This window comes from Muntiacus reevesi, chromosome 3, assembly GCF_963930625.1.
Source record: "Muntiacus reevesi chromosome 3, mMunRee1.1, whole genome shotgun sequence".
NCBI classification, from domain to species: Eukaryota; Metazoa; Chordata; class Mammalia; order Artiodactyla; family Cervidae; genus Muntiacus; species Muntiacus reevesi.
The window spans coordinates 13,479,083-13,502,313 of NC_089251.1; the positions used below are offsets into that span (position 1 = coordinate 13,479,083).

Genomic DNA, 23,231 nt, shown 5'->3' on the forward strand with positions numbered 1-23,231 from the left:
TTTGTTGTTGTTATTCAGTAGCTAAGTCGTGTCCGATTCTTTCTGATCCCATGGACTGCAGCACGCCAGTCTTCCCTGTCCATCACCACCTCCCAGAGTTTACTCAAACTCAAGTCCATTGAGTTGGTGATGCCATCCAACCATCTCATCCTCTGTTGTCCCCTTCTCCTCCTGCCCTCAATCTTTCCCAGCATCAGGGTCTTTTCTAATGAGTTAGTTCTTTGCACCAGGTGTTCAAATGACTAAGAAGAGTCAAATTTTGAATTGGGGGGGCCGGGGGGCGAGTCTTTCCTGGTCACATTTCTTAAATATCCACTAGGGGGCAGTAAAAGACATAAAAATTTTCAATAGTGCCGATGAGTGCCTGGCAATCTGGTCACTTCATCCTCTGCACACCTCTCTCAGCACCCTGTGCATACAGTTACAAGATAATGAATTTCACATGCAAGGGCATGTTTGGGTGAAACTGGTGAGACCATCAGCTGTAGCCCAAGTGCAAGTTTTTCTCATATTCTGGTTAGCATTAATGTGTAAAACTTCATTCAGTATGTAGGGTCCAGATTGCATTTTTATTTAATTCACGTTAGCCCAGTGATTCTCAAACGGAGTGAACACCAGAATTACCCGTCATGCTTTTTCTCAAATACATATATGCCCAGGTCTCATCCCAGATCTATTAAGTCAGAATTTCTGGGCCTGGGGCCTAGTTATGTAGACTATCTTTAGATTCTGGTCCATGACTTCTTGCTAAGAACCAATGCGTTCATTCTTTAATAACTTTAATAACTGGGGGGAAGAGGTCACCTTTGAGTAAAACCTCTGAGGAAAGTGAATGTGACTTCTAGAATTTTTTTCTTGTTTTAAAATAGAAGTTACTGAAGGGGTCTGATGGCTTGGGGAATGACACTCAGAACAGCTATGAAGCTTTCCCACAAATGGTGCCTATATTGGAGCAAGCCAGGAGCCCAGACAGAAGATCTGGAACTGAGGCCGGCCTGGCAAACTCAGGATCTATGATGACAGTTCCAAGAAGGCCAAGCTCAGAGGCCAAACTCTTCAGCGTGTGGCCAGAGCTCACATTCTGTCTGCCATATTAAGAGAATCTTTCCAATAGCACTCAGGGAAAAAGAGACCTTTTTTATCTTGTCGGAGATAAAGAGGGCACAGGGAACTTGCCGTGGGGTCAGAAGGCTTCAGTTCTCATCCTGGCTGTGTGCTAAGTGGCTTCAGTAGTATCCGACTCCGTGCGACCCCGTGGACTGTATCCCGCCAGGCTCCTCTGTCCTTGGGATTCTCCAGGCAAGAATACTGGAGTGGGTTGCCATTTCCTACTCCAGGAGATCTTTCGGAACCAGGAATAGAACCCACATCTCTTAGTTCTTCTACGTTGGCTGGGGTGTTCTTTAGCACGAGCGCCACCTGGGACGCCCCAGTTCTCATCCTAACCATCCCCATAGCCAGTTAGGGGACCCAAGGCCACTCATGTCACCTCTCTGAGCCGCCACTGCTCCGTTTGAATTATGAGAGGATAGGGTGCCGTTGATCTCCGAGGATCCTTCCAGTTCTAAAGGTTCCATGATCCTGTTGGTATTAATAATCTTGATTCGTATGGTACTACTCTGGCAGAACAGAAGAAATATTCAGTAATGCAGTGAATGACAGAGACTATTGACCATGTAGTTTAATTTATTTAAGGCATATACAGTGAATTCAAAGGAGAAAATATTGTGGCCAATAATATATTGAACTGTTGGTATCTTCAGCACAGCAAAAGCTTTCCAGAGGGAAAAATTACCCATCAGTGCAAACCTGACATTTTTCACTTCTTGATCCATAACTGCCATTTCTCCAGTACGCTTATATTTACTGTAAAGGGCCAAACGTATGAACACTTCAGATGAATATTAAATAACTACCTAAGCGTCAAGGTCACTGTTGCAAGGTAGGCTCGGTGGAGGGCCCTGGAAGGCCGGCATTGATCTCCCGTGAAGTTCCATTCTCGGATCCTGCTGACGAGGGGAAACAATGGATGTGGACCATTATTAAGGCTTTAAGTGTTTCCTCCATTGTTAACGATCTTTTACAAGCCCGGAGTAACTGATAGTGCCCAAGGAATTGGCAAAAGCTTCACTTAGAAATATAGGCTGATCAGAGAGATAAGTAAAACCAGAGCACAGATGTCCTGGGTTGGGCTTACGCAGCAAAGGTGTGCGGCCAGGCGAGTCTGATGTTGGGGCACGCCGGCTCAGCTCCGAGTTAAGGTTCAGCAAGGAAGGAAAGCTCGCTCTCGAGCTCTTCCAGGCCAAAAGCTGCAGAGAGTGGCTCCCTCTTTCAAATTCACCAATAAGGGGCTGCTCTGGCAGTCCAGTGGTTAGGACTTCGACTTCCAGTGCAGGGGAGACCGGTTCAATTCCTGATCAGGGAGTGCAGATCCCACATGCCTTGCAGCTAAAAAAACCCGAAGGATCAAATAGAGGCAGGGGACTTATCTGGTGGCTCAGTGGTAACGCATCCGCCTGCTAATGCAGAAGACATGGGTTCAGTCCCTGATCTGGAAGATCCCACGTACCTCGGAGAACTAAGCCCATGTGCCACAGCTGCAGAACCCACACGCTGCAACTCCTGAAGCCTTCGTGCCCTTGAACGTGCTCCGCAGAAGAGAGGCCACCACAGTGAGAAGCCCGCAGACTTCAACAAAGAACAGCCCCTGATCGCCACAACTCGAGAAAAGCCCGTGCAGCAATGAAGACCCAGCAAAGCCACAAACAAAGAAAAACCCAGAGGCAACAGTGTGACAATTTCAATAAAGACTAAAGATGGTCCACATTAAAAAAAAAAACATTGAAAATTTAAAAATAACAACAACGAAAAACCAGATCCACCTTTAAATTTCCTCCAGTTCCCCTCTCCTGATGAAAACCTCTCAAGGATCAGACAAGTGTCTGGGGGAAACTGGGTGTGTGTGAGTGGTGCAGAGCCAAGCTGAGTGTCTGCGCCGGTCAAGCGCCCCGGGTAATTATGTGGGTGTCCTGCTGACCTGGAGCTGGGAGGAGAGCAGATCTTAGGATGACAGAATCTACTTTCAGAAGATCTCAACAGATCAAAGGATTGAGTGAGTCTACCAGATGAACCTAATGAGAGACACAGAAGCTGAAACGAACAGTTCCCGCGCGTGAGCTCTCTGTAGCGGCTCATTCCGCCCTGTGCACACTGCAGTTTATTTCCTCTTTACAGTGATCCGGGGAGGAAGATTTTTATATCCCCATTTTTAAAACGAGGAGACTGAGGCGTGGAAGTACAGAGAACGGTGCACACACCTCAGAGCCCTTGATCTAGGTTCCAATCCCGGTTCTACCCCTCAGTCTGCCAGAAAGTTACTTCATTTTTTAAAAAACAGCAACGCTATAATCACTTTAAATACAGACTTTGGAGTTTCTTATAAAGTTTCAAAAAAAAAACCAAAAAAAACAGCCAGCAGCACCTAGGCTTTATGGCTGCCTTTCATGTGTCAGCTTCAGTGGGACTCACCCTTGCATGTATTATCTCATTTAATCCTCAGAACAATCTTACTCCTATTTTACAGACGGGGAAGACACAGATAATTGACGTAACTTGCCTGGGGTCACAGAGGAAGCAGCATGGCGGGGATATGAGCCCAGACATTCTGACTTCCAGGCCTGCGCTCCCTGTTTCCTATATTACGAAAAGGGAACAATCATATGTTCTGTGAGGGCTGGATGAAATAAATTCTGTAAAGTGCCTCAAATAGTCCCCCCACATAGTGAAGTGAAGTGAAAGTCACTCAGTCATGTATGACTCTTTGTGACCCCATGGACTATACAGTCCATGGAATTCTCCAGGTCAGAATACTGGAATGGGTAGCCTTTCCCTTCTCCAGGGGGTCTTCCCAACCCAGGGGTCGAACCCAGGTCCCCCGCATTGCAGGTGGGTTCTTTACCAGCTGAGCCACTAGGGAAGCCTGAGAATACTGGAATGGGTAGCCTGTCCCTTCTCCAGCAAATCCTCCCAACCCAGGGATCGAACACAGGTCGCCTGCATTGCAGGTGGATTCTTTACCAACTGAGCTATCAGGACTTGCTCAGGGTGATAGCTAATAACCGGCCAAGACCTGGGGTGGGAACCCCGGTCTCCTGATTGCAAATTGGCTGCACTGTGGAGGCAAGATCGGGGCAGTTTGGAGGTCACTGCCTCAGTACCTGGCACAGTGTTACCTCGCTGGCAGGTACTGAGTGAGTCCTTACGTAGGTGGGGTCATTCTGTCCCTCATTCACCATTTGCCAAGGTCCTGCTGTGTCTCAGGGACCAGAGAGGACAGGAGCATGGCGCTAACCATCCTTTTTCTCCCCCAGGTTCGGATGGTGAAAGATGGGGACCCCTCCTGGAAGCCCACTTTTATCGTGAAGCCTGACAGTGGTTGTCAGGGAGACGGGATCTACCTCATCAAAGACCCCAATGACATCCGCCTGTCGGGGACGCTTCAGAGCAGGCCGGCGGTGGTCCAGGAGTACATCTGCAAGCCCCTGCTCATCGACAAACTCAAGTTCGATATCCGTCTGTACGTCCTACTGAAGTCTCTAGAGCCCTTAGAGATCTACATAGCCAAAGACGGACTCTCTCGGTTTTGTACGGAGCCGTACCAGGAGCCCAGCCCCAAAAACCTGCACCACATCTTCATGCATTTGACCAACTACTCCCTGAACATCCACAGCGGGAACTTCATCCATTCGGACAGTACTAGCACGGGCAGCAAAAGGACTTTTTCTAGCATTCTCTACAGGTTGTCCTCCAAGGGTGTTGACATCAAGAAGGTCTGGTCCGATATTATCTCCTTGGTGATCAAGACCGTCATTGCCCTGACCCCGGAACTCAAAGTGTTCTACCAGTCGGACATCCCCGCAGGGAGGCCAGGCCCCACCTGCTTCCAGGTAACCAGCGCCAGTTTCCAACTGGAGTTCTTGGCCTTGACCGGGCCCTTGGGGGGCTCCCTGGTCTCCTGTGGGGTGAGGGATGGGGGCGGGGTGGTCAGAGGGGTGGAGGGATGGTTGCCTGCATGGGCTTTGGTGTGAAGCAGGGTCCAACTTCCTGCTGCGTGACTAGGGGCAAGTTACTTCCATTTTCTCACCTGTAAAATGAGACTAAGAGTAAACCTCCCTTAAAGGGTGCTTGTAAGAGTCAAATGAGCAGTGTGGAAAGCCGCAGTGCCTCCCATTCATTCTTTCTTCCTGCAGTTTTCACCACCTGCTTAGCAGGGGCCAGGCACTGTTTGAGGTACTAATGAGACTGGAAGTCAGGTCCCTGCTGGCTGATGGAGAGAATCTGTGCCCTTGTGGGAGACAAATAAGTTAAAGAGCAATTCGTGTAGGGACTTCCCTGGTGGTCCAGTGGTCAGGACTCTATGCTTCCGGTGCACCGGGCCTGGGTTTGCTACCTGCTAGGGGAACTAGGATCCAACATGCTGCGTAGAATGGCCAGAAAAAAGAAAAAAATCCATTTGCATAAAGTGTCACAAGTGCTGGAATAGAGGAAACATACCAGGTGCTGTGAGGTTGTGGGGCCATCTAGCATTTTCTGGGTGGGAAGAAGGGTGGTCTGGGAAGACGTCCCAGAAGTAGGGCCTGGAGTAAGAGTTCGATGGAGCAGGCGAGACTGGAGGGGGCCGGGGAGACAGAGCATCCTGGGGGAGAGTGGAGAGACTGGCGGGAAGAGGCAGAGACAGACTGACTCCCGGCTGGCTTAGGTGCTTGGATAGACGGAGGGAAGCCGCCGGAAGGGGGCCAGGCTCGTGGGCAGGGGTCAGGAGTTGGACTTTTGAACATGGCTTTGAAGGGCCTGCATGACACCCAAGTGGGGAGGTTAGGTGGACGTTGGGCATCTGATCCTGGAGTACAGGAGAGAGAGGGCTGGGTGGGAGAGAGATTGGGAGCATCAGCGTTCAGATAGTCACAGGGCTGAGACACTGCAGGGTGAGCAGAGGCCAGAGAAGACCCCCTTGGGCACCGCCGTTCAGTAAGGGACAGGGTGGTGTGTGGATCACTGAATCAGCCGCTGGGCAGGGAGGAGATGGACACGGGGGTGGTGCATCCTTCCAGGTCATTTGGCCGTGAAGGTGGTGGGCGGAGACCCGGAGTCCAGGTGCTTGATAGGCATGCAGTTTCCTGCAGATAAATCAGGCTAGGGATCAGATGATACAAAATACCACCTCTGGGACCCACTCGATCTAATCTTGAAGCAGTTAGTATATAAGGAAGAATACGTAGAGCATGTATGTAAGCCACGAAGCAGATGCACGAAAGCATCATCTCCAACCTACCTCCCAACCCAACGTCTCCAATTACAGTGCTACTCCCTGATCCCATTCCTCACCCCGAGGTAACCATCGTCCCGAACGTTCTCGTTACCATTTCCTTCCTTTAAAAAAAACCTTTTATTATATGTGAATATATCCCTAAGGAGTATATCATTTTGCTTGTTTCTGAGCATCATAAAAACACTGCGATCACGTACATAGTCTTCTGCAACTTTCTTTCTGACTCTGCGTGGAGGTAGGTCGTTTCCATTTCATTTGCACGGCTGTACATCCCATTGTAAATATGCACACTTTATCGGTTCTTCTATCATTGAACGTTTGAGTTGTTTCTAGTCCTTTAAAGACTGCGGCAGGAGAGACGCGGGTAGCGTGGAACAGGAAGGGGGAGGGGGAGGCAGCGAGGCGGCATCTCTGACAAGAGGGGATGCTGGTTCGGCAGCAGGAGAGGAGGCTGGTCCCAAGCTACAGCCCCCGATCCAGAGAGGCTACCCTGATAGTGGGATCCAGTCAGCAGGATTTCCGGGAAGGCTGGTGGAAGCCTTTGGAGAGAGGCCTTCAGGCAGTGGTCAGTTCTGGTGGGGGGCGGGGGAGTGGTGGTGGTGGTGGTGGAGGTAATTGTCATCCGAAATCTGTCCTTAGGCACTTGGACCCCAGGCAGGATGTCCAGCTCAGCCATCAGGCTTAGGGCATTAGAAAGGGGAAGTGGGCACAGCTTAGAGGCAGGACCAGAGAAAACAAGTCCTGGCTTGAGCCACTGGAAGGTTGGGGTGAAGGAGAGAGTTGCAACGTGGAGGCATCCAGGGGTCATCCCAGGGGACTGCGTGGTCACATCTGCTCAACAGTGACAGCTATTCCGGGAGCGTCATGTGGGCCCTCGTGCGTGGCCAAGCCGCAGAGCCCTGGCACAGCGAGGGTGCAGGGTGGAGGGCCAGGGCCGTGGTTTTTCTGCCTGTCTTGCTGTGGACCAGCGGCATGGGGCGGCCACAGGGTGGAACCAGGGCCCCAGCTGGAGGGCAGACAGAGAGGGAGCCGCTGGTTTGGACAGAGCGCAGCTGGCACGTGGAGCCGCAGGCCTGTAAGCGTTTTCCACTGCTCGACCACACTGAGTGCTGCCAGGCCTGGGGTCGGGAGAGGAGCACAGGCCCGGAAGCAACCCTCCAGGAGGAGTTCATCCTCTTCCCCCTGGGGGCCCCATGGGCACATTTTCTCACCACCCGGAGCCTCTGTTTCTTTCTCTGTGAATCACCTACACTCACCTCCTCACCTGCCATCTTGCGAGCAGTGTGAAGTAATGAGGGTGAAATGCTTTGATGGTGATGGTTTAGTTGCTAAGTCATGTCCAACTCTTGCAATCCCAGGGACTGTAGCCCATCGGGCTTCTCTGTCCATGGGATTCTCCAGGCAAGAATACTGGGGTGGGTTGCCGTTTCCTTCTCCAGGGGATCTTCCCGATCCAGGGATCCAACCCACGTCTCCTGAATTGCATGTGGATTCGTTACCGACTAAGCCACCAGGGAAGCCGACAAAGCATTAGATGCTTGAAATCTGTTTTAATGTACATTTCAGATTCACAGTGACTGAGAAAACAGTATCTTTTTCTCCTGGGAGTCCTCTCTTGCTTTCTTTATCCTTATCACTTGTTAAAACACTTGTAAGTTTAGCTCTCAAACACCTGAACTAACTTGGAACCGAAAGATTTAGGGACAACACATGGTCTGACATTGACTGGCTGTATGACATTATATAAGTTGCTTGGCTTTTCCGTGCCTCCATTTCCTCACCTACATCACAGGGCTGTCGTCTAACTCACATGAGATCAAGGTGATAAAGGGCTTTGCAAACTATAACGTTTTGTGCATATATAGTGCATTTTTTCTTTGTCATGGCTGCCCCTTTCGCTTGTAGCCAGGCCTGGCCCAGACTGTAGCATTCCAGAACATACACTCTAAGCCAGCGAAATTACATTTATCTTAAACACGTGACTGTGACCCCTTTCCAATCACAGCCACAATAACTACTTGGGAAATTGTGATGGCCCGGAGCAGGGGCTGGCATGGCTGGGCTGTGGGCAGGTTTCCTGTAATCTGTTGCCTAGGAACGTGGCTGCCCTGTCATTCGGGTCTGTCCCCTGTCATTGCCCAGACAGCCCCCAGCAACATTTCCCCCGTCAGTCTTCTGGAGGGCAGCTCTGTGACCCCGGCTTAGAGAGTCAGGCCCGTCTGGGTGTAGACGATTCATGTGGCAGAAATGCACTCGCCAAGGAGAGCTTTCCAGATCAGCTTTTGTGAACTTTTCTATCCCAGTTCCACGGCTGGGTTTCTGTCTTCCTCTCGCTCTGGGTCCACTTCTCTCTTTGGCTGTGATCCTCTTCGGTGTTCGGAGGAGGCACCTTCCCTAAGTGCCAAGGTGCTTCTTCTGTTCCTTCTTTGCTCTTCTGATCTCCCCCACTACCAGCCCCAGACACCCCACAGGAAGGAGGGGAAGGAGCAGCTCAGCGCTCACACATGGACTTGGGTTTTGTTCTCGGGCGCCCTGGGTTTGCACTAAGCCCAGCTCCTGCTTCCAGCAACTCCAGCTGGAGAGCTTGGCAAGTTCCCCTTTCTCTGCCTCAGTTTCCTTATCTGCAAATAGAATATTGGTCCCTGCCTCACAGAGCTGTTGTGAGACTGCGTGAGAGAAAACTGTGTTGAAGAGTACCCAGCAGGTGGCAATCACTTAATAAATAATGTCATATCGTTTGCTATCGGTCACGACAGTTGCTCTCAAACTGGTCTACGAAGAAGTGCCTTGAACTTAGGGGGAAACCAGGAAGCAAGTCACATTTCCAACTTAATGGAACACTGGTGTTCCAAGGAGCACGGTTTGAGAAACAGGTCCTGACCCCCGTTGCCTCCCAGCCTGGCTTCAGCCTCGCTTCCCTGTTCCTCCCAGATCCACGCCAGTCTGCCAAACACGGGTGACTCCTGTCTCTTGGACATCCTCTGTGTTTCCCCCATTCCACCCTTTCTTTCTCTCCTGGCTTGGCCTCTTCTCCCACGCTCTCTCCTCTTCTCCCTGTCTTGTAAAATCTAGTGCCGGCAAGGTACTTCTCGAATCCCACCTTCTCCATAAAGCCTTCCTCGACCACTTTTGACATGTAAGCTTTTTTTATTTTTCCTTCTTTAAGACACATATGCTGGTCACCCACTGACACAAGGCCTGAGCTAGCTGTGGGCGCGTGGTGTGGGCGAGGTTGCAGTCCTGCCCCTAAGAGGCACGCAGTGCAGTGGGGAAGACGGCCATGTGGGAGTCGTGAGCACCGTGGGGGAAATGTGCAGGGTTATGGGAGAGCACAGACGAGGCAGCTTGTCTGCACCTCCTGCATTGGAAGTGCGGCGTCTTAACCACTGGACCACCAGGGAAATCCCAGTGTGACCACTTCTAACCAACACCGCTGCTTCCATCCCAGTCCAGACAGCCATCATCTTGTACTTGTATCACTGCAATTGCCTCCTAATTGATGTTCGTTTCCCCACCCTTGCTGCTTGTAGCCTATTTTTCTCACTGTAGCTAAAGTGATTCTTCTAAAACATGTCAGATCAAATTACTTCCCTGTGTAAAGTCTCTGATGGCTTTCTCATTGCACTTAAAATCCTGGCTCCTTACCATGGCTTGCAAGATGCTACATGATCTATCCCTTGCCATTCTGTCTGACCTCATCTCCTGTCTCCCTCTCTCTCACTCCTTACTGTTCGTCAGAAGTGGCCTATGTTCTTGCCGTTCCTTCTGCCTGGGACACTCGTCTTCAGCTCCTCAAATGACTTATTTGCTCACTTCACTCAGTCCCTGTTCATACATCACCTCCTGAGTCTTTGGCTTCTGGTCATGATGGAGTAACAAAGACTGGACTTAACCTTCTTTTGAAAACAACTAGAATACCAGACAAAGTACATGAAAGAAGTGTTTTCAGATTTTGTACAACAGACAGCTCGGCATCGTAATCCCCAAGGAAAGCGGGGAACAAAAGCCGAGATGCGCCTACGGTTGCCTCAGCTTTCTGTCCGGAGGCACTCTCCAAGACATGGGCGGGGGTGAGGGGCCACCTAAACAGAGTCCTGTGATCTCAGTGAGTTGAGGTGATGGAGATAAGCATTTAGTAATGCCAAGGTGGCTGGAATTCTGTGGGTAGAATTCTTTAAAGGAGGGACCCTACAGGAACCTGCATGGGAATCACTGTACACCTTTGCTGAGTGCTGGGCTATTCATGTACGGAGGGTTAATCCACAGAGGTGGGCAAAGAATGACCAGGGAACTGAGAAGATGAACCAGAGCTCACACGGAGCAGGGAGATGTCCAAGCTCCGAAGAGCCAGTGTGGAGGGTGCTTGGTGGTTACTGGACACATTCAAGGGAGACTGCAGAGAAGTTCTGTCCTAATGGACTGAATCTTCCCTGGGATGAAAGTTACTCTAAACTCAACCTAGTTAAATAATAGGTCTGAAAGGTATCAACATAATCTGCAAACAACTGACTGCCTAAAAACTTCAGTTCGGTTCAGTCGCTCAGTCATGTTAGACTCTGTGACCCCCTGGACTGCAGCACACCAGGATTTCCTGTCCATCATCAACTTCCAGAGCTTGCTCAAGCTCATGTCCATCGAGTCAGTGATGCCATCCAGCCATCTCATCCTCTGTCATCCTCTTCTCCTCCTGCCTTCAATCTTTCCCAGCATCTGTGTCTTTTCAAATGAGTCAATTCTTTGCATCAGGTGGCCAAAGTATTAGAGTTTCAGCATCAGTCCTTCCAATGAATATTCAGGACTGATTTCCTTTAGGATTGACTGGTTTGATCTCCTTGCAGTCCAAGGAATTCCCAAGAGTCTTCTCCAACACTGCAGTTCAAAAGCATCAGTTCTTTTTCTCTCAGCTTTCTTTATGGTCCAATTCTCACATCCATACATGACTACTGGAAAAACCATCACTTTGACTAGATGGACCTTTGCCAGCAAAGTAATATCTCTGCTTTTTAATATACTGTCTAGGCTGGTCATAGGTTTTCTTCCAAGGAGCAAGCATCTTTTAATTTCATGACCGCAGTCACCAACTGAAGTGATTTTGGAATCCAAGAAAATAAAGTCTGTCACTGTTTCCATTGTTTCCCCATCTATTTGCCATGAAGTGATGGGACCGGGTGCCAGGATCTTAGTTTTTTGAATGTTGAGTTTTAAGCCAACTTTTTCACTCTCCTCTTTCACTTTTATCAAGAGGCTCTTTAGTTCCTCCTCACTTTCTGTCATAAGGGTAGTATCATCTGCGTTTCTGAGGCTATTGATATTTTTCCCGGCAATCTTGATTCCAGCTTGTGCTTCATCCAGCCTGGCATTTCACATGATGCACTCTGCATATAAGTTAAATAAGCAGGGTGACATTATGCAGCCTTGACATACTCCTTGCCCAATTTGGAACCAGTCTATTGTTCCATGCCCAGTTCTAGCTGTTGCTTCTTGACCTGCATACAGATTTCTCAGGAGGCAGGTAAGGTGGTCTGGCCTAAAAACTTAGCACTTTTTAAAAAGAAGACAAAATCCAGATACTGAGCATTAAATGTCCATTGTCCAATAAAAAGCCACTAGATATTCCCCAAGGCAGGAAAAGGCAACCCATACCTAGTGGGAAAATCAATAGGAACAGTCCCATAAATATTAGAAATAATGAAACTAATACAAAAAGGATGTTAAAACAGCTACTACAACTATGTACAAAAGTTTAAAGGAAAATAGTTATTGTAGAGAGAAATGAAGCTATGAAAAAGAACCAAATGGAACTTCTAGGGACCAAATGGAAGAAAATGCAATATCCGTATTGAAAATTTCACTGGATAGGATTAACAGCAGATTAGATACTGTAGAAGAAATGATCAGCAAACTTGAAGACATAGAAATAGAATTTATTCAAAATGAAACACAGAGAGGAAAGTGACAGGAACAATAAGTGAACAGACCCTCAGTCACCTACGGTACAATATCAGATGGTCTAAATCTGTGTAATTGGAGTTTCCTGAGCAGAGGAGACAAGGAAGATACAGAAAAATATTTGAAGAAATGGCCACACTTACACTAATGTGTACATACACACACACCAAGACTTATCAGAAATCAGTGACAATAAGAAAATCTTAAAAGCAGCTAGAGTGAAAAGACACATCATGTTCAGAAGAATGGAGAATAATTGAAAACCTCTCATCAGAAACAGTGCAGACCAGAAGACAACAGAATGACAAATCTCCCCTTCTCAGAAAGGCCTTTCCTGACCCCCAAGCCCTTCCCTCCATCCGCTGTATACACTCTATGTTCTCACCTTGTCGTAGATATTTACGTGCTTGTGGTCTCTCTCCTATTATGAAGCTCCAAGAAGCCAGGAGTTAGCACAAACCTTGTCTTCTCCACTGCTTTATCCCCAGTGCCTGCGATACTACTTAGTGTTTGGTAGCTGCTCAATAAGTATTTGATAAATAAAGTTGTCCTCCAAGTAGAAGAGTATAAGGACAGAGAGCAGGAAAGCATTCTAGAACTACTAATGTTGTTTAGTCGCTAAGTCGTGTCCAGCTCTTTTGTGATCCTGTGGACTGTACCTGCCAGGCTCCTTTGTCAAGGGATTTCCCAGGCAAGAATACTGGAGTGGGTTGCCATTTCCTTCTCCAGGGCATCTTCCCGACCCAGGGATTGAACTGGGATCTCCTGTGTTGGCAGACAGATTCTTTACCACTTGAAAAGCCCAGAATTACTAACAGTTCAGCACAATTAGAGCCCAAGGCGTGCAGCGTTGAGTCGGAGAAAAGAAAGCTATAGTTTGACACAGATGCTGGTCATAGAGGAATTTGCAGGACATGCTCTGGAACTCGGGCTTCCTCCTGTAAGCCAGGATTTTAGGTAGAGGGGTCCTAACATTTTATTTGCACTTTAGAAAAATTACTCTGGTAGCCCTTTGTGCCAGGTGATTAGAGGGGTGAGTTTGAGGGCAGGGAAATGAATGGGGGCGGGTATTAAAGTAGTCCAGGTGAAAGATGGTGAGGGTTTGGTCTAGACTAGGAACAGGGAGATTGGGCCAGGTCTAGAAAGCTGTTTTGGAGGTAGAATGTACAGGGCCTGTGAGCAGCTAGATGTGAAGGAAGGAGAGATTTCTGGCTGACTGCTGCTGGCTCAAAGTCCCTCACAGGCTACAGTTAACATATTGTCTAGGACTTTAGTCATCTTGAGGCTACGGGGGAAAGATCCCCTCCCCAGCTCACTCACATGGCTGTTGGCAGGCCTCAGATCCCCCTTGCTATTGACTGGGACATCAGTTCCAGAGGCCATCTCAGCCTCTCCATCCAGCAGCTCACAACATGGAAGCTGGCTTCCCTTAGTGTTGAGGGAACAAGAGAGTAAGATAATGCATCTTGAGATGCAAACCACAGTCTTTTTATATAATCTAATATTTGAAATGATATCTCATCATTTCTGCCCTATTTTGTTTGTTAGAAAAATATTACTAGGTGCAGCACACTCTCAGGCGAAGGGGCTTACAAAAGGGCATGAATACAGGACATGGTATCATTGGGACTGTCTTAGAGTCTGCTGATCACAGATAGTGAGTTTGGTTATGTTGAATGTCAGGGATGTTGGATCTCCAAGTTGGGAATACTCTGGATGCAGCTGGATGTGTAGTTCTGGGGCTCAGGAGATAATTCCTTCTCATTGGAATGTAGGTTGGAGGCTTTACCGGAGTTTACAATGAATAGCTCAGGGCCCTTTTCTCTACAACTTGCTTTGGAAGCTTCCAGAGGTGAGGGATGAAGGACAAGATATCTTTTGAGTCCCCAGGGCACCCTGTAAGAAGCAACACATCATTGCTGACTGAATGACTTGGAGGGTGGAGAGTATCACATAACTGAAAAGTTCTCTCTCTCTCCATTTGACATTTCCTGCTCTGCCACCAAGCTGGAGTGAGGTTTTCCTGTTTCTAAGCTGCAGGCTTCTAATGTGCAAAGTGGATGTTAGATTAGATTAGTAGTGTTATTGTTCAGTCTGATTCATTGCAACCCCATGGACTGTAGCCCACCAGGCTCCTCTGTCCATAGAATTTGCCAGGCAAGAATACTGGAGTGGGTTGCCATTTCCTTCTCCAGGAGATCTTCCCAACCCAGGGATTGAACTCAGGTCTCCTGTATTTCAGGCAGATTCTTTACCACTAAGCCACAAGGGAAGCCAGGATCAGTAGTATATATATGTATATATACTACTAATCTGGTATAGATAGACAGATAGATAGATGTGTAGATATAAATATATACTTTTCCCTTGGGAACCCCAGGATGTAAAAAAGATAAAAGTTGATCTGATCTGGTCTCCCCAGTGCTTCCCCCTCAAAATAATCTCATATTGAAAAACACTGAACCAAATAAATTCCTGATTTTCTGCCAGCTCTGACATTCTGGGATCTTATGAAAAGACCAACTCTAAGCTCCTCCAAGTTTTGTGATTCTGTTTCTTGAGGCCCACTGCCGCTCCATTTTTTATTAAACTTTGGGGGAAAATTCATCTTTCCTTGAACTCTTGAAGAACTATAAAGATGACTTTCACTAAATACTATGTGAAATACTAAATACTCAATACTAAATACTAAGTACCATGCAAAACATTTTACGTCCCATTATCTTTACTTGCTCCTGTCTCCCTGACTAGGTGTAAGCTCCATGAGGGTAAGTACTTTGTCTAGTCCACTCCTGTATTTCTGGAAGCTGGAAGAGCCTCTAGGGCACAGGAAGCATTCAGTGTTTAATGAATGAATGGACTAAGGTAGGCACTATTATGCCCGTTTTACAGGTGAGGAAACTGGGGCTTGGAGCTGCTAAGTCGCTTGCTGGTAGTTACACAAACTGAAGGCAGAACTAAGATTTGAAATGAGTTCCTCTGGACTCCAAACCTAATAGTGCCAATTCTTATTGATGGGATCAGTAGGAAACCAGAAAGGGAGCCAGAGTATATTGAGTACTTTCTTTAAGATGAGCATAACTCATTTTTTTTTTTTTTTTGCCTCCATTGTCAACTACCCTATAAGGTAGCTGTGGTTATGCCCAACTTTTTCAGATGAGTTATGTGAGGCTCACAGAGGCTTAGAATTGTGTAGCAAATATGAGAGACTGAACTGGATTGAAGCCCAAGTCTGGCTCCAAAGCACTCCCACACAAGACTCAACACAGTCAACTACATGCGCCAAAGTTTAGGCTCTGGAAAGTTTTATGCAACTGCTGGGTGCGGGTCCCTGTGGCTGGTGAAGTTCTGCCACTCCTCTTCTCCAGCTTTCCTATAGCTGTGGATTTGTGAAATCCTTGTGCACTGAGCTGAGACGAATCCACCAGGCTGAGAAAGGACAAGTCCAAGCTTCTAAGATGCAGCAAAAAGTAAGCGTCCGCGACGCAGGATGATAAACGCTGACACTGCCTCCCATTGTTCTCGTAGGCTCATCAACATCAGGTCTCAGACCAGGTCTGAAGTTAGACTGATGATGTCACCAGAGTCTCTTACAGGCCTCATCACTCATATCCACTTGTCATATATTATTAAGCAGATCTATAATACATGTAACATTTTCTACTGAATTTCCATTCCTTTCTTCTTATGACCAGGGAAAGAAAAATAGAGTGAGGATGACTTTTCCCAACTTTTCATCCTTATTGTCCTTTCTTGAAGAATAACCTCATCTTGAATTATGCACCCTGCCCCCACCCCCAAATGGTCATTCGGGCTCTGAGTTCATTAATAAGGATGAAACTACACTTTAATAATTATCATTTAACTAATGCATATTCTAGATAGACAAGTAGATGGATTTCCCCTCATATTTTCTTCTTGAGTCTGCAGAGGAGGCTATGCAGCTGTATCTTTGTTCTCTCCCCTCCTTTATTCTCCATGTTACTTTTTGAAGCTTGGGGATGGTATCGCTCATATTAGGAGTTTTCTTCTACCTTATCACCTCCTAGAGAGATAATGACAGTCCTCCCGAGAATCTGGCATCCTCAGAGTCCACGTCTGAATCCAATTAGAAACTGCAATCTCAAGGGTGAGGAGATGTTATCTAGATAAAGGGCTGTTTCAGGCAGAGGGAATGAAATGCACAGAGGGAATGAAATGACTTACCCCAAGCAGGGGACTCCTTGAGGAATTGAAAGAGGCCAGAAGACAAAGCCACACCTGAGGCAGAATGCCAGGTTCAAGAGTGGGTGGTTGGCCAATTCGCAAAGGCGCTAAAGCTGGCCATGGGTGCATGCTGGCTCCAGGGGTGTGTGGGCTGTGCCGTCACAGAGGGTCCCACACTCCAATGGGCTCCATGCTTGGTTTAATGCTCTGTTTCAGCATCATGAAATTTGTTAATACTTTTTGAGCAGGAGACCCTGCATTTCCATCTTGCACCGGGTCCCACAAACTACATAGCTAGTTCTGCAGTTCTGAAATCCAGCTCTGTCATTTACGAGAGGAGCAGTCTCAAGGAAACCCTTTCTGAAAGCCTTTCTGAGACTCACTTTCTGCTTCTGTGAAACACAGGGTATGGTCCCTACTTCAAATACGCTGTTGTGAGAATGAATCAAGATTGTGAATTATTCGTGCATTGTATGATAATTGGTGCCTAGTGGGCACCTAATAAATATTCCCTTCTTCTTGGGTAGGAGGGTCTATCAGAATTATCCAGGGGATTTGTTATTGAAAATACACTGGCTGCGTTCCACCCTGAAAGGCTCTGACTCATAGGTGTGGACTAGGGATGAGCAGTGGTTTTGTTAAACAAGAGCGAGGTCATCATCTTACAGCCCTTTAGATGACACCAGTGGTGCTGAAATGAACCATGGGACCTCATCCCATTACCAAGGCCCCTATAAAATTTTCTGCTGTCCATTTGGCCTGACAAGTCCATCCAGAGGAAGAGGGGTTATGGATGAGAGAAGCCAGGGTCAAGGCCCAGGTTGGGGGTGGAGTTGGAATTTATTTTCACCTTAATACCCCTAATACAGTACCTGATTCCTGAAAAGACACTGTAACTAATTCTGAATTATGTTTATCCTGCCCCAGATTTTAGGCTTTGACATTCTTCTCATGAAAAATCTGAAGCCTATACTACTTGAAGTAAATGCAAATCCCAGCATGAGAATCGAACACGAGCAAGAAGTAAGTATTTTGAGTATCTCATTGAACATCTTACCAGGCAAACTGAATGTTCCCACTCTTCTCGCTGCTCCTTTGGCTAAACAAGATTCGATATTGTCTGATTCGCCCGGCCAAGTTCTGTTCCTACCTAAATAACTTCAGTTTTGTTGAGCTCAGAACATCGTCTATTAATATAAGACCTATCCAACCTATGGTGACTTCCCTGCATGCCCTTCTCCAGCTCTGACGATCTGCAAATGGAGAAGCAGCTGAGCCTTTCCATCAGTTTTGACATGAACTAATTAGTCAGCCTCAGGAGATGAACTAATTGAAATTCTATGAATATGATTTAGCCATGTCGACATGCTCGAGTCCCTAAGATAAATAGTACATTGAGCAGTGCTTACCCCCCCCCCCCCATTTAAGAATGCATTAAAAAAGACTGGAAGGAAATACACCGATTATTAATCCTGGGTTTTGGGCGGGGGTGTATTATGAGGGTTCTTTTCTTCACCTCTTCCATATTTTCAAATATTCTACAATGAGCATATATCATTTTGATAATGAGAAAAACCCAGTGCTATTTTTCCCCCTTCGTGTATTTTGTTGATTTGGAAAAGGAAACTGACATTTTAAAGGTAGACTCAAGGGAGCCTTTAAACAATTCTGGCAGTACAACCACTGGGGCTGGTGCTTGTGGTCAGTTGGTGCTGAATCCCTGTCTCTACCATAACACGGAATCCTTACCCTTCAAGCTCTCTCCAGGGGTGTTTGAGAACGTCCCCAGTCTTGTTGATGAAGAAGTGAAAGTGGCCGTGATCAGAGACACTCTGCGTCTCATGGACCCACTTAAAAAGAAAAGAGAGAGCCAGTAAGTATTTTTTATATCATTTATTTCTATCAATTCTGCTTCCCATGTCCTAAGCAGGTAAGTCAAGTTCTCAAAACATGTTACCATCATGAGTGAGATTTCTACCTTTAACAATCTAATAGATCATATTTTCATCTATGAGTATCACCCTCCAGATATGGTGACTCAGGGTCAAGATATGGAGACACAATTGCAGTTAGATCAGCAGATGAATTTCTAGCCAATCATTATCTGAATCTGGAAAGTCTTTTCTGAAAACCCACTCTCCCCCAGTGACAGACTCTCCCCTCCCTCCCCATTGCCCACATGGTGCTTCTCTGTAAAACCCTCGAGCATAGGCAAAAAGTACAAAATGCTGGAGAAGGGGCCACAGGGAACTTGGACGTGTGTAGTAAGGATCGCTTTCTTTTCATTTTCTTCATGATGTTAACGCTCTTGCAATATAAGCTTTTTGTTTCAAAATCTGCAGAACCAATTGTCGAACCTGTGGCAGTTCTATAATATTTACAACCTTATAATACCTGTTCATCCCACACACCCAGTAACATCTAACTGGAATATTGATGGGAGGATGTGTCCAGCCCTTCCCTCCATGGAATCACCCCTGGAGTGAAAGACATGGTGTCACTTGGGTATTTTGTTGGTTTTGTTTTCACCAAATTCCTGGCTTTCGCAAAGTGAGGGTTGAGTAAATATGACTGTGCCTGTTTTAGGCAGAAAAACCAAAGACAAGCATTTCAAACAGCACTCTGGTACCCCTGACATATCAGTTGGACCCAAACACCCCCAGACAAGTAGAGTGTTTGTCAGCTGTGGTTTAGGAACGTGAGGAACCCTGACTTCCCTGAGCAGGTGGTACTTCGCAGGCTCCTCTTACGCTGCCCCTCACCAACTGGGCTCGAGCCCAAATACTGTCAGAATCACCCTCCAGTAGTGCTTCTCCCCTTGGCCGCACATCAGAACCACCTGGAGAGCTCCCGTAAATACCAGTGCAAGTGCCCCCACTTCTAGAGATGCTGCTTTTAATCAGGCTGGGCTGGGGGCCTGACCACGGAAACACTGTAGGTTCCCCAGGTGAGTCCGTCTCGAAGCCAAGGCTGGGCACCGCTGCCCTGCTGGAAATGTCACTCTGAAGGAGTCTTTGTCATGTTGAGTCAGGCTGGATAGTGTCTGCTTGGTTGAGTTCTCTTCCAGAGCATTCTTTGCTGTGAAGGCACGGATCCAAGGCCATTAGGGCTCGCTGAGAACGCTCACCTGTGGTTCACGTGGGCCGATCCCGCCAGGTGTGGCCTCCACCGACGAGGGCTTCCAAGTGGTGGCGGGTCAGGTCTGCGGAACCCCTCACGGGAGCAGCTCACGGCAGCAGCTCACGGCAGCAGCATGATGGGTCTACTCGTACACACATGCAGCTGCCTTTTTTAGCCATCCTTGAGGAAAAGCAGTGGATTAATTGCAACTTGGTCAGATTCATTGCAATGTAATTCATTTCTCAAAAATCTACTTTCTAACGGTTATTGATCTCACTGGAAGAGATTAGGTCTTGAGTGACTGGGTTGCACTGCAGGGAGATTTTGTCAGCTATCATGCCAGGATGGCTCAGGGGGATAGATTTTTAAAGAGGACCTTGACACGTTAACCCTCTGATTCCTTTGGTGGAAACAAGTTCAAAGGCTATTGTGTGGCCTAAGCCTTCTTAACCTCTGCCACCAAAACCAGGAAGAGAGGAAAGGGGACTGCTGTATTTCACATTAGATGGCCTCAAAACGTGATCAGCTTTCATTTTCTGGTTCTAGTTGTTTGGGTTTTTTTTTCCACCCGCACCTGGCATTTGATGTGATCCATATGAGCTGCAGATCTAAAAGTTAAAAGCAATTTAAATGGGCCCAGGACCATTGGGAGGGATGGGAAAGGCATTTTACGACTTATCAAGTCATAAGTAGCAGCACCTCATTTTTAATTTAAAAAGCATTGACTTTTCTTTTCTTTTTTTTTTTAAACTGATAACCAAGAACAGTTAGAGCTTCAAGAACCTGACTTCAATCTTAACAGAAAAATACTTTCATCTCACCCTTTCCCTACCTACCATATAAGGGTGTATGTTAATAGCTAAATGGCATTTACTGATATTTTTCCTTAATTATACCTTTTTAAAAAAAAAACAAAAATGAGCAACGATTGTCCATGAAAGCATTTTGTAATCTGTGAAGTGTGTTATATGTAAGGAATTATTATCAGCCTTTTGATAACTTTACCATACAGACCAAGGGCTTCCCTGGTGACTCAGACTGTAAAGAATCTGCCTGCAATGAGGGAGACTGGGGTTCGATCCCTGGGTAGGGAAGATCCCTTGGAGAAGGAAATGGCAACCCACTCCAGTATTCCTGTCAGGAGAATTTCATGGACTTAGGAGCCTGGTGGGCTGCAGTCCATGGGATCACAGAGCTGGACACGACTGAGCGACTAACGCTTTCATACAAACCAAAAGGATGAAATTATTCTCAACCCCAAATGTCTCAGAATAACTTGGAAAAGCACTGTATTTGTGCCCAACAGTGCCAGCACTGTTGTAGTGCTGAATTGTGTGTTCAAATCCGGGACCGGGTCATGCCAACTGCGGGAAGTGATGTCACAAGGACTTCTAGGCCAGCAGTTAACTTCAGAAGCCAGAGTTTCTTGTGTTTGAGTAGGATCCAACCTAAATATTTAAAAAACAAATGGTTTCCTTGCCTTGCTCTTCAACTCCTTAGCAAAAGAGAGTCTGATGTGTCCCTCGTCAGTTCATTGATACACTTTGCCAACGAGACTGTTGAAGGTAGTTTTCCGTTTTCCGGCACAGACTGAAGCAAAAAGGCTTAAACTGCTCTAAACTGCTCTAGAAAGATGCAGACGGGCCTTGGAAGGGTATCAGACCCCTGTGTCTGTGTGTCCTGCATCTTCACACACCCCAGGAGTAGGGGAGGCATGTAGGCTGGGGTCAGTATATTGATGGGGCAGAAAGCAGTCCTCATGCCTTCCATGGAGAGAGGGACCTGTGACCCTACTGAGTGGGTATAGTGGATAGAACTTTCTCCTCAGCCGCAGAGACTGAGGTTCAAATCTTGACGTTGAAGATGTGGAGAGCTATTCTGAACCCTCCACTTCTATCCTTTTCTATAAAATGGAGATAATGATGTTTAAGTGAAGCAACGTGCAAGACTTACTATATAGTGTGTGTATGCTCAGTCGTGTCTGAGTCTTTGTGACCCCATTGACTGTAGCCCACCAGGCTCCTCTGTCCATGGAATTTTCCAGGCAAGACCACTGGAGTGGGTTGCCTTTCCCTTCTCCAGGGAATCTTTCCCACCCAGGGATTGAACCTGAGTCTCCTGCGTCATCTCCTGCATTGCAGGCGTATTCTTTACCGCTGAGCCACCTTACTGTATAGTAGGCACTTAGTAATGCTTAGTTTGCTACTCACCAATAAAATTATCTACTATAATTTGAACAAACAAAAAGTGCTTCCCATGCTCTTTTCTGGTATACTTAAAGTAGACGTTCGAGTTTAAAACCAACGACATATCCTAAAACCAAAGCCTTTGGACCTCTGTAACTAGACTTGACATTGGAGCTGACTGCAATGGAAAATTTTGTTTCCATGTAGCATGATGTCACTTGCCCAGACAAATTTATTTGTTGGGTTAGGAGAAAATATACCTTTGGCCCCTGAAGAAACAAAATAGCTGTCATATGAGAGCTGTCTTGAACTATGACGACTTTTTGTAATATCTGATGACTATTGATTTACTTAATAGGATTCTTTGGAGGCACGGCAGGGGCAGGGGAAGGGCGATTGATGGGATAGGATTCTAGAACCCACATATATCTCTGCATACACATATGGAGGTAAAATCCACACAATATAAAACTAGCCATACAAAAGTATACAATTCAGTGGCATTTAGCACATTCATGATGTTGTACAACCAGCACCCCTTTCTAGCTCCAAAATATTTTGCCACCCCAAAAGGTAACCCATTATCCATTAGGCACTCACTCCCCATTCCCACCTCTGCCAACCTGTTTTCTATCTCTGGATTTACTTTTTCTGGTTACTTCTTATAAATGGAGTTTTTTGTGGCTGGCTTCTTTCACTTAGTGTGTTTTTGGTTCACCCATGTTATAATATGTATCAGTACTTTATTCCTTCTTATGCCCCAATAATAGGGGCATAATAGGTTCCAGTCCATGGATATACCACATTTTATTATTCATTCGTCACTTGATGGACATTTCTGCAGGAGTCATTTCTTTTTTAACCAGAGGGGAGCTTGGATGACCTATTTTATACTTTGGCATTCTCTAGATTTCCTTTGAGAGGGAAGGATCTTTTCTGCTTCAAGAAGTTTCTAAAGCCCCTGGTTTAATGCAGCCCCATCATTTTATTGATAGAGGCACAGGACTGGCAGGGACCTTAGAAACCAGTATGCCTGTCAGCTCCCGGGCTCAAGAACATCCCTCCTGAGCATCCGTGACAGAGGAGCAGCTCGTGTTCCGACGAGGCACTGGACTTGGCGTCAGCCAGGTCTGGGGTGAAGTCATTAATCTCTGATCAGTGCACGGTGAGCTTGGCCAAGTTGCTTTATTCTCTGATCTCGTCTTTGAAACGATCAAGGGCTCAAGGGCTCCCCTTGGCTGGACTGTCACTGGCATCGTGTGAAATGACACATACGAGAGGCCTTCATGGCATCTGAGGGTACTAGACAAATGCTAGTTCTCAGGGTCACCATGTGGTCAATCAGGGTCTGTTTGAAAGTTATGCTGATAGTGACACATAAGTCACAGCTCCTGAAGCAAGCCAGTTTGAGTTGTGTATGTAATGATTCCGCCTGTCTGAAT

The 23,231-nt window shown here is 46.8% G+C and overlaps 1 protein-coding gene across 1 annotated transcript in view; it reads left to right on the forward strand.

The window, feature by feature from the left end:
* The window catches only part of TTLL11 (tubulin tyrosine ligase like 11), a 261,722-nt gene that overhangs the window by 91,861 nt on the left and 146,630 nt on the right, over positions 1 to 23,231 (forward strand). Inside the window, exons 4-6 of the mRNA XM_065928526.1 lie at positions 4,371 to 4,946; positions 17,411 to 17,506; positions 18,241 to 18,356. Of these exons, the coding sequence (XP_065784598.1) occupies positions 4,371 to 4,946; positions 17,411 to 17,506; positions 18,241 to 18,356 (788 nt within the window). The remainder of the gene's footprint in view (positions 1 to 4,370; positions 4,947 to 17,410; positions 17,507 to 18,240; positions 18,357 to 23,231) is intronic.